The 23,415-nt window shown below is 40.5% G+C and overlaps 1 protein-coding gene and 1 long non-coding RNA gene across 3 annotated transcripts in view; both read right to left on the bottom strand.

The window, feature by feature from the left end:
* LOC306971619 overlaps positions 1-23,415 on the bottom strand; it is a 159,542-nt gene that overhangs the window by 94,572 nt on the left and 41,555 nt on the right. The window lies entirely within an intron of this gene.
* On the bottom strand, positions 366-22,881 carry cd82b (CD82 molecule b). The gene is made up of 9 exons (XM_079567952.1): positions 22,763-22,881; positions 16,824-16,896; positions 14,752-14,824; positions 8,286-8,410; positions 7,281-7,355; positions 4,256-4,354; positions 3,507-3,680; positions 2,654-2,737; positions 366-1,549 (listed from the first exon to the last, which is right to left on the bottom strand). The coding sequence occupies exons 2-9, from the start codon at positions 16,884-16,886 to the stop codon at positions 1,472-1,474; spliced, it is 771 nt and encodes a 256-aa protein (XP_079424078.1). The 5' UTR covers positions 16,887-16,896; positions 22,763-22,881; the 3' UTR covers positions 366-1,471.

The raw sequence follows: 23,415 nt of genomic DNA, 5'->3' as shown, positions 1-23,415 counted from the left end.
AGACAGAGGGACACATGTGTCTTAATTCATGCAGGGAGAACAAGTTAAAAGATAGACATTTTAATTCCACATTTAAACATCAGTCAGACTCACATTTCTTTATCTCCTCTCTCCACGTTGCCTCGCGCACACGTGTTTTGTTGAAGCTGTACAGCCATCTAGTGGACGTCTGTGGAATAACATCAACTACATGGGACTACAAGGTTAAATTAAGTCTTTATTTATTTAGTTATATTTAAAAAAGAAAGAAAAAATGAAATGCACCGTTTTAACATGTATTAGGTCCAAATTTCTAACAATACAATTTGTGGACAGGTAAAATCCAAATTATCATACAATAAAAAACAATCAAATAAGAAAAACCTTCATGTATTTTAGTCATGAGTCACGTGGCTCCCATTATGGTTTTTTGAAATGTATCAATATAGTAACCACATGAAAGCAATGCAATCTCCCATCAATATTATTTGTCGCATTTAGTTCATGTTTTTCCTGCAATATGCTGTTTTAATAATGGGAGTGTACACTAAGTGTTGAAATGGAAAGTGTGACAAACTTTTACTAGTTTCCCAGTTATTTAACCCTGAATATATAAAACTATTTTACAAATTAATACATTTTTAAATATTCTTCAAATTCAGATAAATTGCTGTGCAACCGTACACTTCATCGGACCACTTCCCCAAAAACATCAGTCCAAGCACAGACGCGTCATGATCCCTATCCAAAACCATTATGTACATTTATAAAAAGACAGATGACATGTATATATATAATAAGCACAAATACATGAAATTTTCACTCAACACATCACACACACTCGTTCTCTGCGCTAAACTTTTAGAAAACTATTGGAACAAATAGAAAGATGTGATTTACAGAAATTGATATATGGCAGTTGGGAAGAGCTAGTTGTAAACAGGTTAATAACTGGGCTACGACTGGTCACAGTTCGCCCAGGCCTGGATGAGCTCAAGAGCCTTGCACCTTTGGGACCCACATGCACCAAAAAATAGCTGCAATTCAAAGGTAAAGCCAATGTTTTTTTTTTCTTCTCCATCCAGCCTAAAGTCTCCCAGAAGATGCCCCTGCTTTGCACTCACATAACGTTACGGAAGTGCTATCGTTACCACACTATGTTAAGGGCTTCATCGAGGTCAACCAAAACAAAAGACAATTTCTTTTCTGACATAAACACTTACTTCTTATGAAATATCAGACATGATCTGGATTGCATTTTTAACAATTAGTCTTTCAATGGCAGAATTATTAATCAGAGGTCGTAACTTGAGAACACTTGTGTCCAGCAAGTGTGTCCAACTGGTGAGGCGGTGTGAGAAATCGGCGCAGCTGTAAAAAGCAGTCACAATACTGAGGACAGCTGTCTTCATTTGTGTGAGTGGACAAAGTGGGGTAGACAGAAGGGGAGAGAGGAAGAAGACATCCATCTTTGTGGGGCTTGTACTCCAGATCAGTACTTTGGGACTTTGGTGTAATCCTCCTGCACCACGCTTTTACAGAGGCACATGGAGAGGATCATCCCCAAGAGCTGCGGGACAAAGCGAGAGAGAGAGAGAGAGAGAGTTTTGTTAAGAACGTTTGACCCATGGGGGACGTATTAATGCCAAACATTTCTGGTATGGGGTTGCTAATCCATGAGTGACATAATGGTGGGATGGAATAGAAGCTATATATATATATATTACTGTGAGAATTAGTCATGTTGTACATGACTAATTCCTGTTAAATTACTGCAAGGTAACTTCAATGAAGGTTCATAAGGTCCTTCAGACATTTTAACATATATAGTTGCAAAAAGCAAGAAAGATACATTTAAACGGATATATCAGGATGTTTGACACAGGGCTTCATTTCCTTGTTATCCATAATGTTTTTTTGTTTTTTTTAATTCATGCAGTCCTTATATTTGAAGAGTTTAGTGGTGCTAGACTAGTGCTAGGCTAGTGCATGTCAATGGTAACTAGTAGCCTGCATTAAAAGTGCACCTGAGGCAAATCACTTATAACACCAGACTACCGATAGAAATGTCTGTGTTGACTGAATCATTTTTTAAATATAACCATTTTGTATTTAAAATAACTTATATTTGAGCAGCATCAGCTTCCTGGTTGTAAGCTACGCAGCGGCGAAGTGATTGGCATTACTACACGTGGAATTCACAAAGGAGCTTACTACAAATCAGATATGGCAACGTTTGGAGGATTCCCCGATGATTTTGAAAAGGATTTTTAGCTACCATAGACATGCACTAGCCTAGCACTAGCCTAGCACCACTAAACTCTTCAAATATAAGGACTGCATGAATAAAAAAAGAAATTCCTCCAGAAATCCACAACACTCTGGATAACTAGGAAATGAGGCTCTATGTCAAAAATCCTGAAATATCCCTTTAAGGATGAACATTTCTGGAAAATAACCAACTTTGAGGACTACTGTTTTAAAACAATCACATACATTTTGCACTATTTCTCAAACACAGACTACAACACTGATTCACAACTCCATCAGTGTTAAGAAATGTGATGATGCTCAAATCTGAATATTCATTGAAGCAACTGACAGCCAAATGAAGATCTCGTCACAGTGATGAACTGAAAAAGTGCACGATATTGAGATGAACTTGGTGACATACCTCTATTACTGCCACTCCAACACAGATTCCCAGAATAACTCCACAGTTTTCAAACAGCCACTTCTCCACATTGGTTATGCAGCCCTAGAGGAGAGAACAAGAGAGACACAATGTAAGTACATCTCAAATAACATAATAATTGTTATTTTATTACAGACGGGAGAAGTGGATTACACCATTACTCTCTTCATTGGGCCCCCTGAATTCAAAGTACCACTAAACTATATCTAAACTGGGCGTAAACCATGTCTAAACAATTGAAAGCACTTGAATACATTACTAAATCCTTGATATAATCATCTCATAATCAGAATGCGTCAGGCAAATGAATGTGTACGTGACCCGAGCCGGACAGGAACCAAGTCTTTAAAAGAAAAAACACTGTCGACTTTGGGGCGATTTGAACGGAGGAAGAATAACAAAGCTTAGCGTGGCAAAGGAGAGCAGGAGGGAGAGAAAGAGAGAGAGCAGTTCAACCCAAACAACCACCGAGTCGGGCCCTTCCTCCTGTTTGAACAAATCACAGCGCACAAACACACGCCCAGATGTTGGTATGCGACGTGCTGATGTACCACTATCACACTGGCACTGCGCTGGCACCACAGGATCCGAGCCGGGTTACGTAACACGGAGAGGTGCAGGTTTTATCTGAAAGATGCAGGCAATTTGAGCGTGACTTTGGTCTAGACTTAAATCAGTTAACACCTACAAACGACTAAGTGTGAAGCACTAGACCATTCTACTCTGGCAATCCTTTCTCCAGCACAGCATAAAGTATATGATGTTTATTTCATTTTTTTCATCCATTCCACTTGAAAATACCTTAGTAGAAGATAGTAGCTACAGTATGTACCGTTTCATAGATGGGAAGGGCAGGGGACAGGCTATCACACAGCCCCACTTCCTTGATCTCTGTCCCGGGAATCGTCTCGTTTCGGCAGGAACACGGGTACAGGTTCTGACTGCTGTTCTTGATTATCAGGTTCTCCGACCAGTTCCCTGGGCCGGTCCATCCGCAGCACTTCATCTGAGCACAAGATAAGAAAGAGACAATCGTCAAAACAGCAGGACACACTTCAGAAGCTTAAGCATCACTGGGTGAGGAGAATTTATGGTCATGTGTTGGAATGGTAAAATGAAGTAAGCCCTTGCCGATCAACAGTGAAGAAAACCAAACCCAATTTCCTGTGGTTAGATTATTTCAATTCAATAATCATCTGTCGTTTACTTCTTGTAGGCAAATGATTTTAATTTGACCTAGAATTACAATTATCTTGGACAAAGGCATTGAGGCAAGTAAGAACAATCTTAAAGGAAATCCCACAGAATTGCTTTACATTAACTCCAGTGTAAACAATTAGATTTACTTTTGGAAAATAGGTGTCATTTGTAATAACAGCCAAGAACCTGTGTCATGTGTTGTTGTAGCCTGACCCAGACTCTGAGGTGTGTATTTTGAAATAGTGTCATCATGACTTCATGCGCAAGTTTGGTTTATTTTGATTACTCATCGTTATTACTGGTCTATTTTGAATGCTCGTCACCACGGGACGTTTGTATTTTCTGATAATAAAGTCTGCGCAGTGATGTGGGTGATCTCACCGATCTCTGGATGTAGTCCCAGGTGTGCTCTGTGGTCCTGTTTTGACCGGTGTAGTTGACGATCATGCCTTTGATGATGTTGGACATCTCAGTTTTCAGCTAGAAACACAAACATATTATTACATTAAAACCATGTTAGTGACAAGAGGCCACAAAAAGTCTGATTTTTTGGGGTCCATTTTAATGTGTCAGGTTTTCAAGTTCAACAACCGCTTAAAGGGATATTTCAGGATTTTTGACATAGGGCCTAGGTCATCCAGAGTGTTGATGATTTCTGGAGATGTATATATATTTTTTAATTCATGCAGTCCTTATATTTGAAGAGTTTAGTGGTGCAAGGCTAGTGCTAGGCTAGCGCATGTCTATGGTAACTAGTAGCCTGCATTAAACACCTCTTCAAAATCATCGGGTAGTCCTCCAAACGTTGCCATATCTGATTTGTAGAAAGCTCCTTTGTGAATTCCACGTGTAGTAATGCCGGCCGCAGGTAAAGAAACTACGGTAGATTCGGTAACCTAGCAGATCACTCCGCCGCTGCGTAGCTAACAACCAGGAAGCTGATGCTGCTCATATATAAGTTATTATAAATGGCAAAATGGTTATATTTAAAACACTATTCAGTCAAAGCAGACGTTTATATCGATAGTCTGGTGTTATAAGTGATTTGCCTCAGGTGCATTGTGCTTGGGTCAGACTGTTTGTAATGCAGGCTACTAGTTACCATAGACATGCGCTAGCCTAGCACTAGCACTAGCCTAGCACCACTAAACTCTTCAAAGGACTGCATGAATTAAAATATATATATATCTCCAGAAATCAACAACACTCTGGGTAACTAGGAAATGAGGCCCTATGTCAAAATCCTGAAATATCCCTTTAAGTCAAAAGTACATTCGGCTAAGATCTTGTATAACCTGTTTTAGCTTCACTTTAACCCAAAGCTAAAGTCCCGTGACACAGAAAGCCTGTGCAGAGACCCTGGTCCTATCCTATACAATGAAACACTGACGAAGTAGTGCCAACTGCCCAGACAAAACCTCGAACTCCAAAAGCTTCTCTGTAAGATCAATGCTAAATGCTGAGCTATAAAATATAATGTGATCTAAACAGATCCCTTTATAGCATTTTTCCATCCTCCAACATGCTTGATATTTCTGTATTAAATGAAGTGCTTGACCAACAATGAATACTCTTTTTTAACATATCTGCCTAACATCCACAGCAGAGAGAAAGTGATTCTCCAACAACAAATCTTTCTGCGCAATAAAACACTTTCAGCAGCATGTGTGAACATTGTCTCGGAGGCCGGCAACTCCGGTGGTACTCCCTGTGGTGTCTCCTGCTGGGTTTAAACAAATTACACAAACGCAGCTAAGAACATCCACGACTCTGTGTCTATGTGAGCGAAACCACGAAAGCAATGGCACCGGGTGCATCTTCAGAGCTGCGAACTCACCCTATTCCGGGAAGGAGCACCACCCTGCCCTTGTGGTCGGCCCTAAACACAGGGAGCAGCGCTACAGCTACAGACGCACACATTCACACGAGCTAACGGATAACCTCCACCTACCGAACCTGACATGGGCAATCGAGGGAAAGTCTTTTTAAATCCTGGGAGGGGAAGGGGGGAATATATATGAAACCGGTCCTGGGAGTTGGCCTTGACTTGTTCATAGCACTCCCTGCAGTACAAATAGAAGGCCAAAGTCATTAGTGGTTTAATAACAGTTTGTTTACATGTCAGGTTTCATTATTGTTGTGCAGCATATTTCATCCACTTACAGTATGTATTGTTTGTTTGCACTTAATTACTGGATACAGCAAGATTTTGTCTTTTGTTCTCTTTTGAGACCATTAGCTTCAGTAGTTCAAATCAAAGATACTATATTATTATGATTATACTTTCTCCTTTTCGGCTTTGCTCAAATCTAAAAGTTTACAGTTTATTGGCCAGCCTAACAGCTCATTTGAAAGCCTACAAAAGACCTACAAAACTCATCTCAATGGATCTTTTTCATTGCGTTGGGTTGTCATTGGATTATTGCCACTTTTTGTTGATTTTTTTGGGGCTCTTTTTATTGCGTTTTCGACCCATTTTTGTCACTTTTTCATTTTTTTCGTTACTTTTTTGTTGTGTTTTTTTCCATTTTTTCCATTGTTTTTGTCACTTTTTGGTTCTGTTTTCATTTTCATTTTCTTTTCGTTTTGTCATGATTTTGACACATTTTTCAAGAAGCTTTAAGATTTGGGTAAGGCCAAACTGGACAAAATGTGCTCGGTTCAGGTGGGGGTGAACACACACACCCACAAATTGTACTTCTATCTTAGTGAGGACACTCATAGACATAATGTACTACCCAAATCCTAACCCTAACCTTAATCCTAACCCTAAAACCACATCTTGACCCTGAAACAGCCCTTCAAATAAGTGACCACCCAAAATGTCCTTACCTTACAAAAATGTCCTCACACTGTTGGATAAAAAACTCAAACTGGTGCTCACAATGTCGTAAGTACAAGAACACACACACACACACACACCCTACATTCTTTTAACATTTTGTTCAAGTGAGGATGGTTTATCAAGGAAGTTGCAATAGGAGCGAAGAACATATTTTGTACGACAGTCCTGGGGTTTGTAAGTTTGTTGTCACAGAAAACTTCAAATGAGGTATTGTTACTGCAGATACATGACACCGCCTGCAGGAGGCACTGCACCACCTGATACGTCTGTAGAGCAGATTATTGCTTCCACTGCTGTAATTTCCCTGCTTACATGAAGTTAAAAATACCAATATGGCCGTCTGTGTGCGACAGAAATAGCTGAATTTAGACCACAAAACTCCCACTCAGAGAAGTGAGAAGTGCGTCCCTTGCCTAACACAAACGGAGTCCACCTGCTTCTTATTATCACATGTTGCATCAAACAGCGTGTCTCTCTTTTCGCCTGCTCTTTACACTTCAGACGCTTTCCTCACAGTGCGTCAACTTATGCAAAAAGGTACTTGTGTAACAAGTGTCTTACCGGCTCCCGCTGGAGGTAGATAAGAACTCCAGCCGTGACTTGAGCAATGAGAATGAGCAGGAGGCAGGTGAAGTACTGCGGACAAATCCCAAAAATAGCACAAAAATCAATATATCTTCTAATAATAACGAACTAAATTAAAGATAGTGTAGGATACTCTTTTAGTTGTTGAAATGGTTCAGTCTCATTCATATTCATTCATATTCATTTTACTTTTCCATCAGTTTCAATGGTAGATCTATTGTTTACAGCCTTTGGTGAATAAATTATAACAAGTTCATTGCTTTATTCTGATTTTGCAGGGGAAATGGTCAAACACGAACCATCAGAAAAAGAGAAAACTGCTTCTCCTGTAGTAAATCAGTATTTACAGGCACATTCTAATCTGTTGAAGTCTTAAAGTGACTGTCCTGCTTTGTCCTGTATGACCTCCTTAAGTATTGTACAGCATATTATGTGTTTCTATGGGGGTGCACACAGGCAGCTGGTCATTGTCACTGTGTGAAGTAGGTCAGAGCAGCTCTTCAGTTAAAGGTTTAACGCTCGAGAGGTCACACCCCCTGTCGTACCCCTCTCTCATCTTATCTGTCAAATCCACCAACCACGAACAGGGCTAATGTAAAAGTGTTTCATTTAAAGTAACCTAATATTAAGATTCCCTATTCCTTTTTAGTTAAAGTTACAGACATTGGGGCAGTGTTAAGTAAATTAAATGTAATTGTGTTTGTTTCAATCCAAATCTCAGAAGAAAATGACTTTCCTGTCATCCGGACTAAATCTAAACTGACACACTGCACTGGCGTGTGACACTATGCTCTTATTGCTGCACTTCTGCTCTGTGTTTGCATAAGAAAATTCCCGCGCTGAAAGCACAGCACTGAAAGCAGAGCCGGAGATGCTTTTCTAAATAAATTCTGGAAGAGCACTTCATCATGGTCACCACCATCATGGACAAATCATTTCTAAGAATCATTGTTTAGAAAGTGAAATGCTAGTTTTACTTACCAGACCCAGGAGGCAGCGGATTTCATAAATTGCCCCTATGCAGCCGAAAAATCCCATTGCCATAGACAGGGAGCCCACTCCAATGAAGATATAGGAAGCCACTTTCACCGTGTCGGAGGATTCTTCTGCAGATATAAGAAACAACATCCAAATAAATCATTTATTTTCTGCAGATTTTTCTTTTCTGTTGTCCTCATGCGTTTCAGGTCTTTATTGCTTTATTGCCCGTGCATATGAAAACTGAAAGTATTTTCCCTGCACTCTTGGCTTTTACTGTAAATAATTGATTTTTATGTTGATGTTTTATTGATTTTATCTTTTCATGCAACTGTAAAGCACTTTGAATGGCCCTGTGTATGAATTGTGCTCTACCAATAAACTTGCTTCAATGCGTGTTCCATCAGACCATAAAAGAGGCTTAAACCACGACATGCTAGCTGATGACACTGATATTCTCTCTTTAGGGTGTGGAGAAAGGGAGAACCAAAACGGGTCGAAGAGAGAAGAGGCAGGAGAGAAGATAAACCAGAGCCATTTTGGTTTGTGCGTCTGCGTTATCTGTTTTGGCCGAGCTCCAGAGCAGGGCCCAGTGTGCAGATGAAGCCTGAAATGAAGCGCACTCCAACTGAACACCGCTCAGCCAAAAATACGTTGTTATCTGGAAACATCACGTAGCACTGTCGGCCATTTGGGGGTGGGGAGCCGCCATGTGTCCCACTTAATGAAATGATCATTGTTAACAGTGGCACAAATGTCAATATTTTTAAGAAATGTTGTATGACTGATTAAGATTTGGCCTAATAGTTTGTGTTCGTATGACGTTCCAAAGAGCCTATATGAGTAAATATAAGGATCATTGAAACCTTACAAACCTCGGTGGAGATATCTCGATATCTTAGAAACAAAAACTGCCATAAAGTTTAATGTCCTCTTTGTCTGCACAATAGATGGTTGCTTGGCTTTATTTAACCACACAAACGTGATTGTTGTCAGTGGAAGGGACTTCAAACCCCCGTAAATATGGCAATCCCTAACAAATAAAACAGGTTCAACACCCACATAGTTACTGTATATAGGCCCCTTCCTGCCATACAATCTACTCAGTCCTCTTATTATACATGTCTGTTTAGTTTACAGTCCTGCCATTCTGAACAGTGAGCAGACGGTCATGTATCGCTTCAGTGATTGTTTACAATGTCTACGGCTTGATAAATTGTTCTTTTGTGAACACGGGATTTGAGTATGGCAAATCAAATAATGGTGACATTCAAAATAGTGCTCACACATTTTTATCTGTGCATGCGTCTCTATTCTATGCTTTATTTTTGTACAGTGCGGGTGACTTGGGTCCTTCACGTAGTCCCACTTTATCAGAGGAAGCAGATTGTGTTTCTATCCCAAAGAAAACAAAACAGCCTTTCAGCAGCTCAGCACTTTCTTGCACACATCCACACATTTCTTAAGTCTTGGAAAATTCAATACACCATTAATGAGATTGTATCATTGCAACAGGAAGATGCCGCAAACCAGTGTTTACTTAAAGCTGGAGGTAAGAACAACGGCCTTTAATCACATAATTGCATTATGTTTAATGAAGCTCTCATTCATTTGGTCTGTGTTTAAATGGTCATTTTATTTTGCACAACTTACTCAACTTACTTCCAGAGAGAACAGGCCTAGATACTTTTACATAAAAAAGGAACTCAGTCTAATCCATAAACTACGCTGCCTTCTATGTAATTCAGGAAACACATTTACACATTAAAGGTTATACGACACCTGCAGAGAAAGTATGACATTTCCAAAATATCATGCACTTAATGTGTAGAGAGAGAATACACTTTCTCACAGCTGCGTTCAAAATAAGGTCATTGGAGTTTGGGTACATATTTAGCATGCGATCTGACTAGTTTTCTAACTTTAAAGCATCCGTCACCGGCAGAAAGAGATTATGTTATGAACTAGGACAAAAATGTAGAGTAAAATAAGGCGATATGTGACAAAACTTAATGCTGTCCATGTCAGATGAAAAAAAAAATCACAAATAATGTTATGATTTATTGACCTCAGATTTGCCAAAGGAAAAAAAAGGCTGCTTTGCAATGACACTTGATAGTGCGTTAACTATGGGAACTGTTATAGATGGTGTGGTAGTAGTGTTTTCCCTGAAGCTGAGAGTTTAAATCAAATGTCCACAATTGTTCCAGTAAAAACATATAGGAGTGTTTCTCAAGCAGTATGCCTTAGTGCCTGGTGTAAGATGACTCTAGGTCTCATCTGCGGCTCTTAAAACATGATATTTTGAGAGCAAATGATGCATTTTCATAAAGGATAGGCCTACTCGGTATAGAGTAGCAACTAATAGGACTTTCCAACCAGTGCATCTGAGCTCGCCCTACACAATCTACCCGCGTGTGATCTAAACGACGTGACTCTCCCAAAGTGAGCAAAAGTCGCTCTGATACTGCGCACCCCTGTCGTGTAACATGGCAGTTTTCCATTTCGGCCTTTGCTCCAAAATAGTTTTCCCTGTGAGTTTCCAAGAAGCTTTCCATTCTGAGAGCCAACAATTATGGCGCTCTCGAAAAAGCTGGCGTGGGAGGAGTGGCGACTCGTTGGCTTTAAACATGGACACAGGGTCAGCTTGCATACCGATGGACCAATGTAAATATTATGATGACGTAAGTTTTAGAGGTACATATAAGCTGATTCATTTCATTTTATATCATGGAGACTAGACTAAAGCAATCTACTTGTTCTTGGTTCTTGAGGAAGCAGACTATGTTATGGAGAAATGTGTCCTGTGCAAATTTAAGACAGCTTTGAGTATGAGGGCCATGAAAGAAGTAAAAGTAGTAGTACTGAAGTGAGCTGAGCGGGCATGAAAAGTTTTGTCTTGGGTACAGCTTTGGAAACTAATCGCTGATTCTTCCAAGCTGCAGTGACGCACACACAGAGACCATTCGAAGGCTGTCTTTTGTTTAAACACAAGGAAGCTGTGTTTTGGCGAGTGGCAGAACGATAAACTCAAGGATCATCGGCGTTAACTATTAACAGTGCTCGAGTCCAGTGGTTCCCAACCTTTTTTTGTCTGGCGTACCCCTCGAGTAGTTCATTTATAGTCCGACTACCCCTTACCTCAAGGATCTGGCCAATATTATAACAAAGTGACCAACTACACTAAGATTGTGGATGAATATATAATTTGAAAACCTGAGCATCTTACTCTACACAAAGTAAATATCAAGCATTGGTTTAAATGACTTGAATTAAGGAAATGTACCTTGTTTTGAGCAGTTTTCAGTCATTTAGACGTTTTTCCTGATCTGACCAAGTTTGCTTTGCTTGTTGGGGGACATTTTAGACTAGATTTAAGGTGATCTCACTTAAAATAAAAAAGTTATTTTTTGTGTGTTTTTTTACCCCATTGGTAAAGAAAATAACCTGAGATAGAGACAAAATGTATTGAAACAAGTCAGAAATATCTCAGAACAAGTGATATAATCAAGGTCAAATGCCCAACTAGGCATTTGACCAAGTAGTCAAAACAACTCAAATTTGTATTTTTATATAAACACTTAAACTAACCTCTTTTCCCCCTTGCATTAACCAAGCACATTATCTCCAGTTCCTCTTTACCCAAACTTAAAAGCTCAATGTAACGCATCATTTGAAAGCTAAGACCTACAAAACTCATCTTAGATTTTTCCTCGTGTTGTCGCCACATTGTCATCACTTTTTCGTTGTATTTTTCACATTTTTTGTTGCTGTTTTATTTCATTTTTTTGCAATTCTTTTCTCGCTTTTTTGCCTCTTTTTGTACTTTTTTTTGTTGATTTTTTAAATAATTTTTGCACGTTTTTGTTGCGTTTTCATCCTCATTTATGCATTGAGTTGCCTTGTGTATGTGTATGCTTTTAGATTTGGGTAGAGCCGAACTGGAGAAATTGTGTTCGGTTCAGATGGGGGTTAAGAGGTTAATGTGCAAAGCTCAATGTCCGGTCATTAGAGTAAAACAAATTATGTCTTCGTTCACTCTACTTCATAAATCCTCCTGAGAGCCTCCAGATCTAAAGTAAACAGGACTAAACAACAAAGTTTACAAAACTTTTACAAAAAGTAAGAGATTGCTGTGATTTAACAGAGCAACTATCTTAGATTATTGCCCATGGTTCACACATTGAAAACGCATTGAAGGGAGGTCAGTGAGCCCAGGATAGACGGGGATGTCCTCGGGTACCGGTGGAACAGTGGACTTTCCCAACAATAGGAACAGGGAGGAAGATAAATATTGTGTATGCTAAAGTGGCTGCAGATAAGACACAGCACGACCTTCCAATGACACAGAGGGAAAATATGACCGCAGCCTTTAGCCAAAAATCCAGGCTTCATAGTATGGGGCCGAAATAAAGGTTATATGTATTCGACATGACTTCAAAGCGCCAGAAGATGTACAGCACATAGTACAGACACAAATTCGGTTTCCATGTCCGAGTTCTTCCCATAGAACCGAGTCGCTGAAGTCAGAATTGTGAGAACGCTTGAACTGCGTCTGCAAAGCTCCATCTGGGACACATACTCTGAGCCTTCACAGAGATTTATTGCAGCTAGGAGTTTCCATCTCGGTTCTCCGCACTTTTCAGAAAGACTCAAACTGGTTTTCATTTACACGTTGTACTCACAGTAAAAGAAAATAAATAGCTTTTACTGTGCAAAACTTTTAGAAAGCTGTGGGAAACTTTTAAACTGTGTTGACAATATCTTTACTGTTGCGATTCTGAGGAGTTTAAGAGATTTGGTGAAATGTATTATCGTTGGAACAAGTTACTGACTCCTGAACTATCCATGTGCTACAGTAGATACAGTTTTTAATCGTCATGATTCATCACACTACAAAGACGGTTTCTTTGATCACGTGCTATTTGAAGTCCTGGTTTCTTCTTTACTGCATTTTAAATAGGTTTTGTGGAAACATCTGTGAAGGTGAGATGGTTCCACCCTGAGTCTGTGGAGATTGGAGGGCTGCTGCTTTCCAACATGTGGCAAAGCAGCTCAGCTCAATAATTTACTTCGCAGCATGAGCTTGTCATCTCCACAGACAAGCAAATCCATGTGTTTCTCCAGGACTACCGCATAGGGTTAGAAAAATGTCATATGAATAGCTGTCAATTGTTTATATTCTTGAATGAGATGGATAACGAATCTCTCAAATAATTGTTAGATTATTGTTGAGTTAGGAAATGTATTTCTTATTACCGTATTATTTATGTAAGTCACACTTTTTTCATAGTTTGGCTGGGGGTGCAACTTCTACTCAGGTGTGACTTTAATGACTTATATATCAAAATGTATAATTTCACATTATTGTTATTTTCATGCTGACAGCTGCGAGACGACGCTCTAGGCTTGTGTACCAGTATCTGCTACTCCTGTACCACTGAGAATTTAAAAACAGTAAACGAGCAGCAGAAAAAAAGTGTGGAGTGAGCGAGAAACTTGTGAGGGACTGGCTAAACGCCAAGGTTACTCTTACTGCAATGAAAAAAACAAAAAAAAGCTAATCGCGGGCTAAAAGCTAGATTTTTAAATTCAAATATCTCATTTCATGCCACTAGAGGGCACTGCGGGCTAATTGAGCAGCAGAAAGAAAATTTCGAGTGAGCGAGAAACGGAGGTTACTCTTAGAAGAAAACAAAACAAAGCTAATCACGGGCTAAAAGCTAGATGGCCACAGCTAGAGGAATGAGTTCGCAAATGAGAGCTTGAAAAACGTGCTGCCGGGAGAGGCTTGTCAGTGGTTTAGTTACGCCTCAGAAGTGACAGAGGATTTGGAGTGAGATCGAGGGTTTGGAATGTTCTTTATGCTATAGTTATCTGAACTGTTTATGTGGCGTTAACATACCAGACACCTATTTAGTCCGTTGTTTATGCTTCATGTAGCTAACCATCAATGTTACGTTAGCATACCGTACGCCTATTCAGCCTGTTGTTTTTTCTTCATTAGGCATTTTTTTGGCTGGTGCGTCTTATACTTCGGAGCGACTTACAGTCCGGAAAATACGGTAATGATCAATTTGTAATAGAGTGAGAAGTGCTGCCATCAGAGTTTCCTTTGCTTTTTGGAGACTCATTCCAAAAAGGTGTCAGTTTTCTAATACTTTTACAAATGAGGCAAACCATTCAGCCTTAGTGGGTGTCCCAAGAGGCTGCGGGGCACTACACATTTGAAAAAGCCAGTTGATTGCTTGTAACGACTCAGTATGCCTCCCATTTTGTCAAAGCGCTCTCCCCTTTACTGTGACCCGCTTTTGGTTGTTACAAGAGTCTTGGCCAAATGGGATGCATTCCACTGAAACTGTGCAAACCATTCCGCAGCTCCAGCCTATCTGTATTTCCTTGCTCGCAGCTCGCATGGGCTTTTTTACAGCTCAGAGTCTGAAAAGGCGAAACGTGAATGAAGACTTACGCAAGACGGCAATGAAGCTCTGGTTGTCAAGAAGCACCCACAAACCGAAGCCCATGATGAGAGCCCCAAAGACCTGCAAAGTAAAGTAGATAAACTGTTAAACTCTGTGACACATTGGTCTAAAGGGAGTTATTGGAGGGTTACATCTGGGATTCATCAAAAGAGTTTATTTCTGCGGCTGCCTGAGTCTTACTGCCTCTTACAAAACAATGTGCAGAAAAACAAAATAGGATGTGGCGAGAAGCATGTTTTCTTAACACTTATAGAAAGCCCAGCTGTGAACATAGTGTAGCTACAACCCTTTCTATACTATTACAATCTGCTACCACAAATCCAGAATAGAAATGATAATTACGAGAGACTGTGTTTCGGGGTGACTTGGCTTATTGATTGATTTACAACAATAATCTTGGCTCTTTGAGAGAATTAGGAGATTAAGATCTTTTCACACTGCACTGCAAGGAAAAATGTAATTGAGCGGAAAGAGTCTCAAGAAAATCAAAAACGGGTCCCAAGCAGCTGTGATTCAGAGAAAAGCCCAGAATACATGATCGAGAAATCTCTCAAGAATTCAGCGAAGAATGTGTTCAATGGTTCTCCTGATACAATGTTAATGGGCCAATAGTCTCTTACTTGAACCAGCACTGTACAGAGTAAGATAGAATTCAGGCAAGGTAGGCAATCTCACTCAAATCTTTTAGTAGTGTGTTTATGTGACTGGTAGTTTGCTAGAGCCTGTAGATGCAGGATGTCAGCTACATCTCTGTCAGTCTGCTCCATGCAAGTGTGGAAATAGAGTCGACCACTTCGGGTGGATGATATGCCAAAAGAAACCACGGTTTCCTTAGAGCTGTTATCATGATTCGTGCGCACTTAATGTTGTTATATTGCCTTTAAGAGGTAAAGCCATCTGCTGCGTCTGTGTGTTCACACTTTACACACACCCAGAGCAAGGAGTGATTCATGATGAATAATGCATAAAAATAACTGGCCACTTTATAATTTATTGTTAAAATAACAGTACACTCCAGCTTTGTAAGTCAGACCAAGATCCTGGTCAAGATCTACATGCATCACAGAGGCACTTGATGGATGGATATAATGTAGTGGACTATTTTCACTGCAGGGAATAAAAGCCAACAAATATTAAAAAGAAATCCATTTGCAAATCGAGCCAATAAATGGCCGCAATGCCTTCTACTTTATAAAGAGGTTCTAAGTCTCTTGAGCTCGAACAGTGTAATTAAGAGGCTGTTGTTTGAAGCTGTGGGGAGCCCAAATGGGGCTCAAACCCCAGATGAGAGACTGTGTTTGGACACACAGCCTCCTCCTGCTGCAGCCTACAACAATAATTAGGACCCTGCTCCAGACCTGTTCATTTGGAGCCGACGGCAGCCATCGTTAGCCCACCACTTCCTGCCTCCTCAAGCCTCCACAGTGTAAAGTGTCCACAAGGACGCACACGCTTCCTATTAGCCACCGCTGGAGCGTGCACTTCAAAGCTCTGCGCAGGTTTACAGACACAGCCAAACGGTCTGGACATCCTCGCGCGGTGGGCTTCAGGAGTCTGGGCCCTGATTCACCTCTGACTTTATGTTGTGAGAGAGGAGGTGACAAATACAAAACATCTGCTACTGCTGAGAGGCGGAGCCAACTCTGTGTCCACATCCTTCTAGGTCCAATAGTAAAGTGCTAATTCAAGTGTAACTAATGTAGTAGCTCAACTCAAGTATCATAGCGCTGTGCAAATAAATCTGTCTCAGATCACAAATTATCAGGCATTGGCTTTTTATTGACAGCTCTACAGCCAATCCAGTAGCAGCACGTGGTCTGTAGTGGAGTTTGGACTTTGGAGGAATAATAAGGACATCTGAGTGTGTTAAATGCTACAGAGGTGGAAACTCTTATTTTGTGTTTATTTAAAAGGTAATTATTCTCACTTTTTCATACACCATGTTAGTAAAAGCCATATCTTAGTTATTGTGCAGCTGTTAGTTCAAAACCGCTAAGCTGTGCCACAGACATGACTATCAAACTGTTTGTAACTGAGAAAGGAATTTGACTATACTTACAAAAAAGAGGAGGTTGAAGAGAAAAAGAAAGTACTTGGTGACAGTGATGCATCCTTTTCCCATGGTGCCGGTTCTGGAAGAAATCAGGACACAACGTTCACATCTCAGATCACAGCCTTTAAAAATAAAATAACACTTCACAGCGGACACAGGAAACGTCCGATAAGAGAATGATAAACATATCCCACTTTACCCACGGCCTATCAAACTAGTGGCCACCCCATTATAAAGAAATGTGAGTACGATTAAGATAGCAGCATTGTATGATAGGTATTTAAGGCAAACTTAATGGATGGCCTTGCTAGCCTAGCCTTCAGAGAGTCACTTCACTCCAAGCAGGATACAGGGATTTCTGCACAGTCGGGTCCACAATAAAACACATCTTTCAACTTCAAAGCTGCAGCAAGCGTGTTTCTCACTCGTAACCATCCCAGCATGCTTTAAATACTCCTTTTACAAGACAACAACAGGCCCATTCATACGTTACAGACGCATTAAAGGCTATATTGTGATCTTTGTGACTCTGCCGTTAACCAGTTTTGTTTTGTCCTCGAGGAACCGCCCCGTGGAGATACAGTAGAGCACACAAGAGAGTAACATCGTGGTTAAGTGGTGATGGAGATGTGGTGACCATATAACAGCTGACATGTTTCAGAGTGAGATTGTCAGTACAGAATGGAAAGAAACACTGCCAATCCACAGCAGTGTTTACTAGTGGCAATAATGTTGATACAATCGAGAGTTTTATAAAGGAGTAAAAGTCTAAGTTAAGAAATAAGACTTTCCAGGCAAAAGGGAGAGTGGGCTAGATTTTACAGTGTCATGAACAATTCTTTAGCAGACATTAAGCCGGCAGAATTGTTTCTTATTGCAATTTTGTTCGAACTAGCAGAACTAAGTAACTCATGCCCCTAGAGGCCACAAGCGCCACTGCAGGTGTCGTAGCATGTTGCGTTTTTTTACTCATTAATTGTCCGTGAAAGTAAATACTACGCTGACAGAAAAGACAAAGGGAGAGAGGGATATTGCACATCCAATTACACAAGCCCGCAGTTAGCTTTGCCCGTTAGCCTGTTAACTTCTTCTTCGTGATTCCATTAGTGTGTATTGGTGGCTCCGACCCGTAGGCGGGAAAGCTGCAAGTGTGGTTTTCTGGCCAGAGACACCAGGGGGAGATGAAAGACTGCCCAATCATCCCACTAACGCTTGTATTACCCCCAGAGGGACTACGAAAAGGATTTATTAAGGTAAACAAGTTATTTAGTACTGCTTTAAAGCTTCGCTGCAGTGCACTGGGCGCATGTTGTTACGTCACAAGAGTAACCAAACTATGGTAACACTGAAAACATAAGTGACTGTTCTACTCAAACGATAGACATTGACAACACTATTTTTGCAATGTTTGTTCAAAATAAAGCCTTTGGATGAGGACCTTATTTAACCTCCTATTTGGCTATCTGTAGTTAATGCAAAACATCTTCATGACGAGCTGGTAATGTAATGTTGTTAAGTTAATAAAATTAACACTTGTATATTATTACATGTGCTGGCATGGGAGAATTGTTCCGCAATATGGCTTTAATAGCTTTTAGGTCCAGGTTTTATCAATAAAAGACCACATGAGTCACATCACAAATAAATCTGATCAAGTCTCTTCAGAATTTCCTGTATTGTTGTATATTATAAACTGAACAGCACTCCTGCGGCTCTTGTGTAAAAGAATATGACACACAGTGTTTTGCCCCGACTTTCCTCTGACTAACATTTTCCTTTGAGAGACACCTGTATACAGGCCAGCGCCGCACACACAAGCTGCTGCAGGGGGAACCTCACCAAAGCAGAACTACTTTGCCTAACCCAGAGCGCTACAGATCCAAAGATAATATTTACCACACTGAACCAGGCCTTTGCTACGCTGCATGTGCTGGAAATACACCCGGCCATTGTGGTTATTGCTGAAAATATCTTCTTAAGACAACTCCCTGTGTACGAGATGAGAGGCCTTGTCATTTCAACGGCGTGTTCCCTTACAATCACAGGCTAAGGGTGTTTCTTATACTATTTAAAAGGTTATAGTCATCAAGGACAAAAAAACACAATAAGCAAACTTCTCGGATTACATCACTTCAAGGGATCAAACTTGATGATTACGTTTAAACAGCAACATGTATGTCAGCTACCAGGACATGAGCTTTTTTATTTTATTTTGTTCCTGCACTCTACTGCAGATGACTGTGTGGTATTAGTGGCGGCGAAAACACCATGAAGAACAAGGCTATGTACGACAACATATGCTGCTAAGTAAGAGCTGACACATCTCAACGGTGACTAAGGCAGACAACATAAAACATCATTTACTGCAGGGCCTAATTTCCCTGGCAAATGTGGAAGGTACAAATGAGGCATAGTCTCTAATCTTGCCAGCCCTGCATACTGTATTGCTTAAATCTAACTGAGAAACTGTAACCAGCAGGAACAAATGAGGCCCTATAGCAATGGCAATCAGATTTGAGAATAATGTTTTAAATTTAACACAGTACATTTCCATATGTCTAGGGGCATTAACTTGTCAGATAGGAAAAAATGAAACTAATTCAAAAACCACAAAGGATTTAAAAGTTTAAAAAAAGTGTTAAACAACATTAAACAACTGAATAGTGTTTCAATACAGTTTTCAAAGGAAAGTTAATTTTAATGATGTTTAGAAGTAAAAGGTTTGGATTTTTAGAGTTGTTCAGCTTCATTTTGAACACAACACACTACTAAATGCGCGTCACTGTCCAAATAATTGGCAGCACCCTCGAGGTAAGGGCCACTCTATCAAATCAAAACCTAAATAGTCACAAAAACCGAAGCATTTGCAAAGACCACCTCCCAGCAGATAGCCCTGAGACCATAATCCTTAAAGTAGATTTATGCTCTTTATGTCTAGATGGTGAGCAGCAGTACGGATTAAGAAGCGGATTAGTAATGGCTACTACTGTTTGTGTGCTATGAACACAGAGGGCATAGGTCCATAACATTAACACGCTCAATTGTACTTATCGTAGTACCAATAGTAATGGTACTGACAGCTCAAGTGGTTCAAGAATTGCTGTGTTCAAAAGATACAAACATTTTGAGAAAACTTGAACCTACCACTGTGCAAATATGTGAAATAATAAGAAAAGTGGCACAATGCAAGCTGATAACCACAAGATACTAAAAGAAAAGTCCATGTTGAGTCAACCCAACTTTCCCAACTCAGTTCATGCTGCTCCCCCAACAGTAGGTCACACACTGACACATGGTGCTTTCCAAAATACGGTTAGGAGGATGCATTCACGTTTGGGGAACAATATTTGGAGAATGGTTGAGCACAGCGGGAGGAGCAGATGGCCTGAATGTGGACTAGTCATTGTTGATAAAAGTGGTAATAGCTAGTGAGAATCATAGTTTTAAGATTTTAAGCCCTTTTTCCATTTCCCATTCACCCCCTCACCCAACAACAAACCGCCTAAAGCCCTTAATGCGAGACCCGAATCCTACTAAAACATCTGTACCGCCGAGGTCTACCCATCTGTACGCACAGGATATGGTTTACTGTCACAGTGGCATCATGAGGGAGTCTCTCAATGACGGAAAACTCGAGGGAAATAGAAAAACGTCATCACATGTTGTCAAGAAACAGACACTGGCTTAACTTTAAGCTTTAAGTGGCACGGGCAAGGACCGAACCGACATTTAAGCACTAATTGTTAAGTAAGTCTTGGATATCTATAAACAAGACAGTGTTTAGTCTGGATTCAGCAAAGTGTGTAAGCAGAAGGGATCTTCCCATGCAACACTGGTGGCCCTGGTTTGAGATAGTAGCGGAGAAACTGGGGTGAAATAGGTGATTATAACTTGAAATGCAATAATTAAGCTTTACTAAGGCACCAAACAGCACTACATCATTCATCCTTTCTCCTGCTACTGTCTACTTTATCCCACAGCAATTTGGGCACTGAATGTACCAGGAAAATAGAAAAATACATATAAATGTAAACTAGAGTGACTATTTTGGGAGGGAAAAGTGTCAATGTTATCACTGAAAGCAGCCCAACTTATCGATCACAATAGAACACCCCAATAGTTTTATAAAGGAGGGTCATTTATAACTAATCATTTATAACTAATTTGATAACTGCAAATTAAATAAAGATTGGCGTCGTTTACGATCTCTGTGATATCGATTTTCTTAAAGGGGGGGTATTATGCAAAATCGACTTTTTCAAGCTTTACATCATGTTATTAAGTCATTCCCTCATTAAAAACATGCCTGAAGTGTTGCCTTGGCACATTCACGTATTTTCGAGTAATCTGTAAAAACTCCGATGGCAGCCATTTTAGGGATAAAACGCCTGATTCCTTCAGGAAACGCCTCCGACCTCCAGGATACGCCTCCAACCTTTCGTCACCAGCCGAGTAACCAACCACTGCTCCTCAGCAGAACCCCCTCCCCGCAGTGTCTAGCCCTAAGATGTAAACAGAGTCATCATGGAGGATTAGCTTCATGTGTTGTGAACCGGAGCCACAGCAGACTTTTACAAAGACACACATCAGTGTTTCTGTTACCGAAACACCCAGGATTAAAACCGGTGACAAGAACGCTTATTTCAGTGTCTGGTTCTGCGCTGGGCCTTGATGATGCACAGAGCCTCCGGAGAAAGCTAATGCTAAGCTAAACCTCGAGTCATCACGTGAAAACGAGAAATATGCACACATAAAGTCAATAAAACCACCACACACATAAAGAACCGTTTAACAATGATCACACACGGAGCCTGGCTTGTTGATTTGGAAGTTTATTGCTCACATTTCATCTACAATGGGTCATAGCCGAGTGGCTTTCTCCCGGAGCTAACAAGCTAGCCGCGACAAGCTAACGGGAAAATTCACTGAATACAAGCAGCATATTATGCATTGAAAACGTCACTAAAACAGGCAACTGCTTGAAGCAGCCTTTATGATGATCACACACGGAGCCTGGCTTGTTGATTTTGTAGTTTACTGCAGACTTTTCATCAACAATGAGCTGTAGTCGATTATAACAAGCTAACGGGTAACCTCGAAAAACCACTGTCCACCTGCACAGATAATGTCCGTCTTTTGAATCGTATGGGCTCCTGCAGATCCTGGTGTAGTCCATGGGGGTATAGTTAGAGATCCATAGGGCATGGCAGATGCAAAGAGAGAGCCTCCAAACAGCAGTTATTTTTCAGGCAAGAGCCCCTTCCAAGCGTCCGGTGTGGAAGGTTCGTCTCCAAATAATATCCTGTGTGGCCATTGTTCACAAAGTGATAAACAGTAGCTCCTTTCCAACAATAAAAATTAAAATGCACCGATCGTAGTTTCAATACAGTTGAGACAACGAGCGCAGTGTTGTTGTGATGCCACAGACAGCGTGTGGAGGGGGCGTGTCGGAAAGGGTCAGAGGTTCTTAAAGAGACAGGGGCCTATTTCAAGTCATTTGCTATCGCCATTTTGAAAGAGCAATTTTATACAAGGCAGTTATTCTAATTTACTGCATTTACAGACCAACAGAAGGTTTCGTCATCATTGTAGTGTGCTATAGACTGGTGCTATGTGGCTGAAAAAAGCATAATACCCCCTCTTTAAATGGATCTTTGGAGGTGAATGAGATAAGGCATGAACAAAAACCAAAACGAGGAGTTAATCATTTATCGCTGGTTATTTCGCCATTTTCAACTTGACGTTCACTCCCTTATACATGTTGAGCTGGAAACATAGTTAGCTTTTAACACACTTTTAATGCGTTGTCTCGATCTGTCTCACCAGGAGCTGGATCATAATCGCAAACCTGTCCACGCGTTTAACATATGGGTTAAGCTAGGCTACTTTGCCAACTTCAGTCTAGAAAGATCAAACTTTTACAGAGTTACATCAAATCGACTTACGTTTTGGTCTTGTTTCGCGGAGTTACTGGAGAGGTCGGAGGTCCGATGCGTGTCCTGATCGTGTGTGACAGACTGTAGTGCAGTAGTAGTGAGAAAAAGCCGTACAGGCTCGTGTGTGTGTGTGGGGAAAGTCCTCACACCCCCTCGTGCGGCAGACGAGAGACCTGTTAACCCTGAGCTGCCCAGCATAGGCCCATGAGACTCCTTTATGTAGTTACAGGCTGCACAGTTGTTGTTGTTGTTAATAATAATAATAATAATAATAATAATAATAATAATAATAATAATAATAATAATAATAATAATAATAATAATAATAATAATAGTCATAGTCATAGTCATAGTCATAGTCATAGTCATAGTCATAGTCATAGTCATCGTCATCGTCATCGTCATCGTCATCGTCATCGTCATCGTCATCGTCATCGTCATCGTCATCGTCATAGTCATAGTCATAGTCATAGTCATAGTCATAGTCATCGTCATCGTCATCGCCATCGCCATCGCCATCGCCATCGCCATCGCCATCGCCATCGTCATCGTCATCGTCATCGTCATAGTCATAGTCATAGTCATAGTCATAGTCATAGTCATAGTCATAGTCATCGTCATCGTCATCGCCATCGCCATCGTCATCGTCATCGTCATCGTCA

The sequence above is a fragment of the Gobius niger genome (assembly GCF_951799975.1).
Source record: "Gobius niger genome assembly, chromosome: 12".
In the NCBI taxonomy this organism is placed as follows: Eukaryota; Metazoa; Chordata; class Actinopteri; order Gobiiformes; family Gobiidae; genus Gobius; species Gobius niger.
This window is presented reverse-complemented; position numbering and strand designations above follow the sequence as displayed.

Coding starts and splice junctions, on each gene's coding strand:
- cd82b (XM_079567952.1), bottom strand. CDS start 16,886: ATGGGAAAAGGATGCATCACTGTCACCAAGTACTTTCTTTTTCTCTTC. Junction 7,356..8,285: donor TCCGCTGCCTCCTGGGTCTG/GTAAGTAAAACT, acceptor ATTTGTCCGCAG/TACTTCACCTGCCTCCTGCT. Junction 1,550..2,653: donor TTGGAGTGGCAGTAATAGAG/GTATGTCACCAA, acceptor TTTGTCCCGCAG/CTCTTGGGGATGATCCTCTC.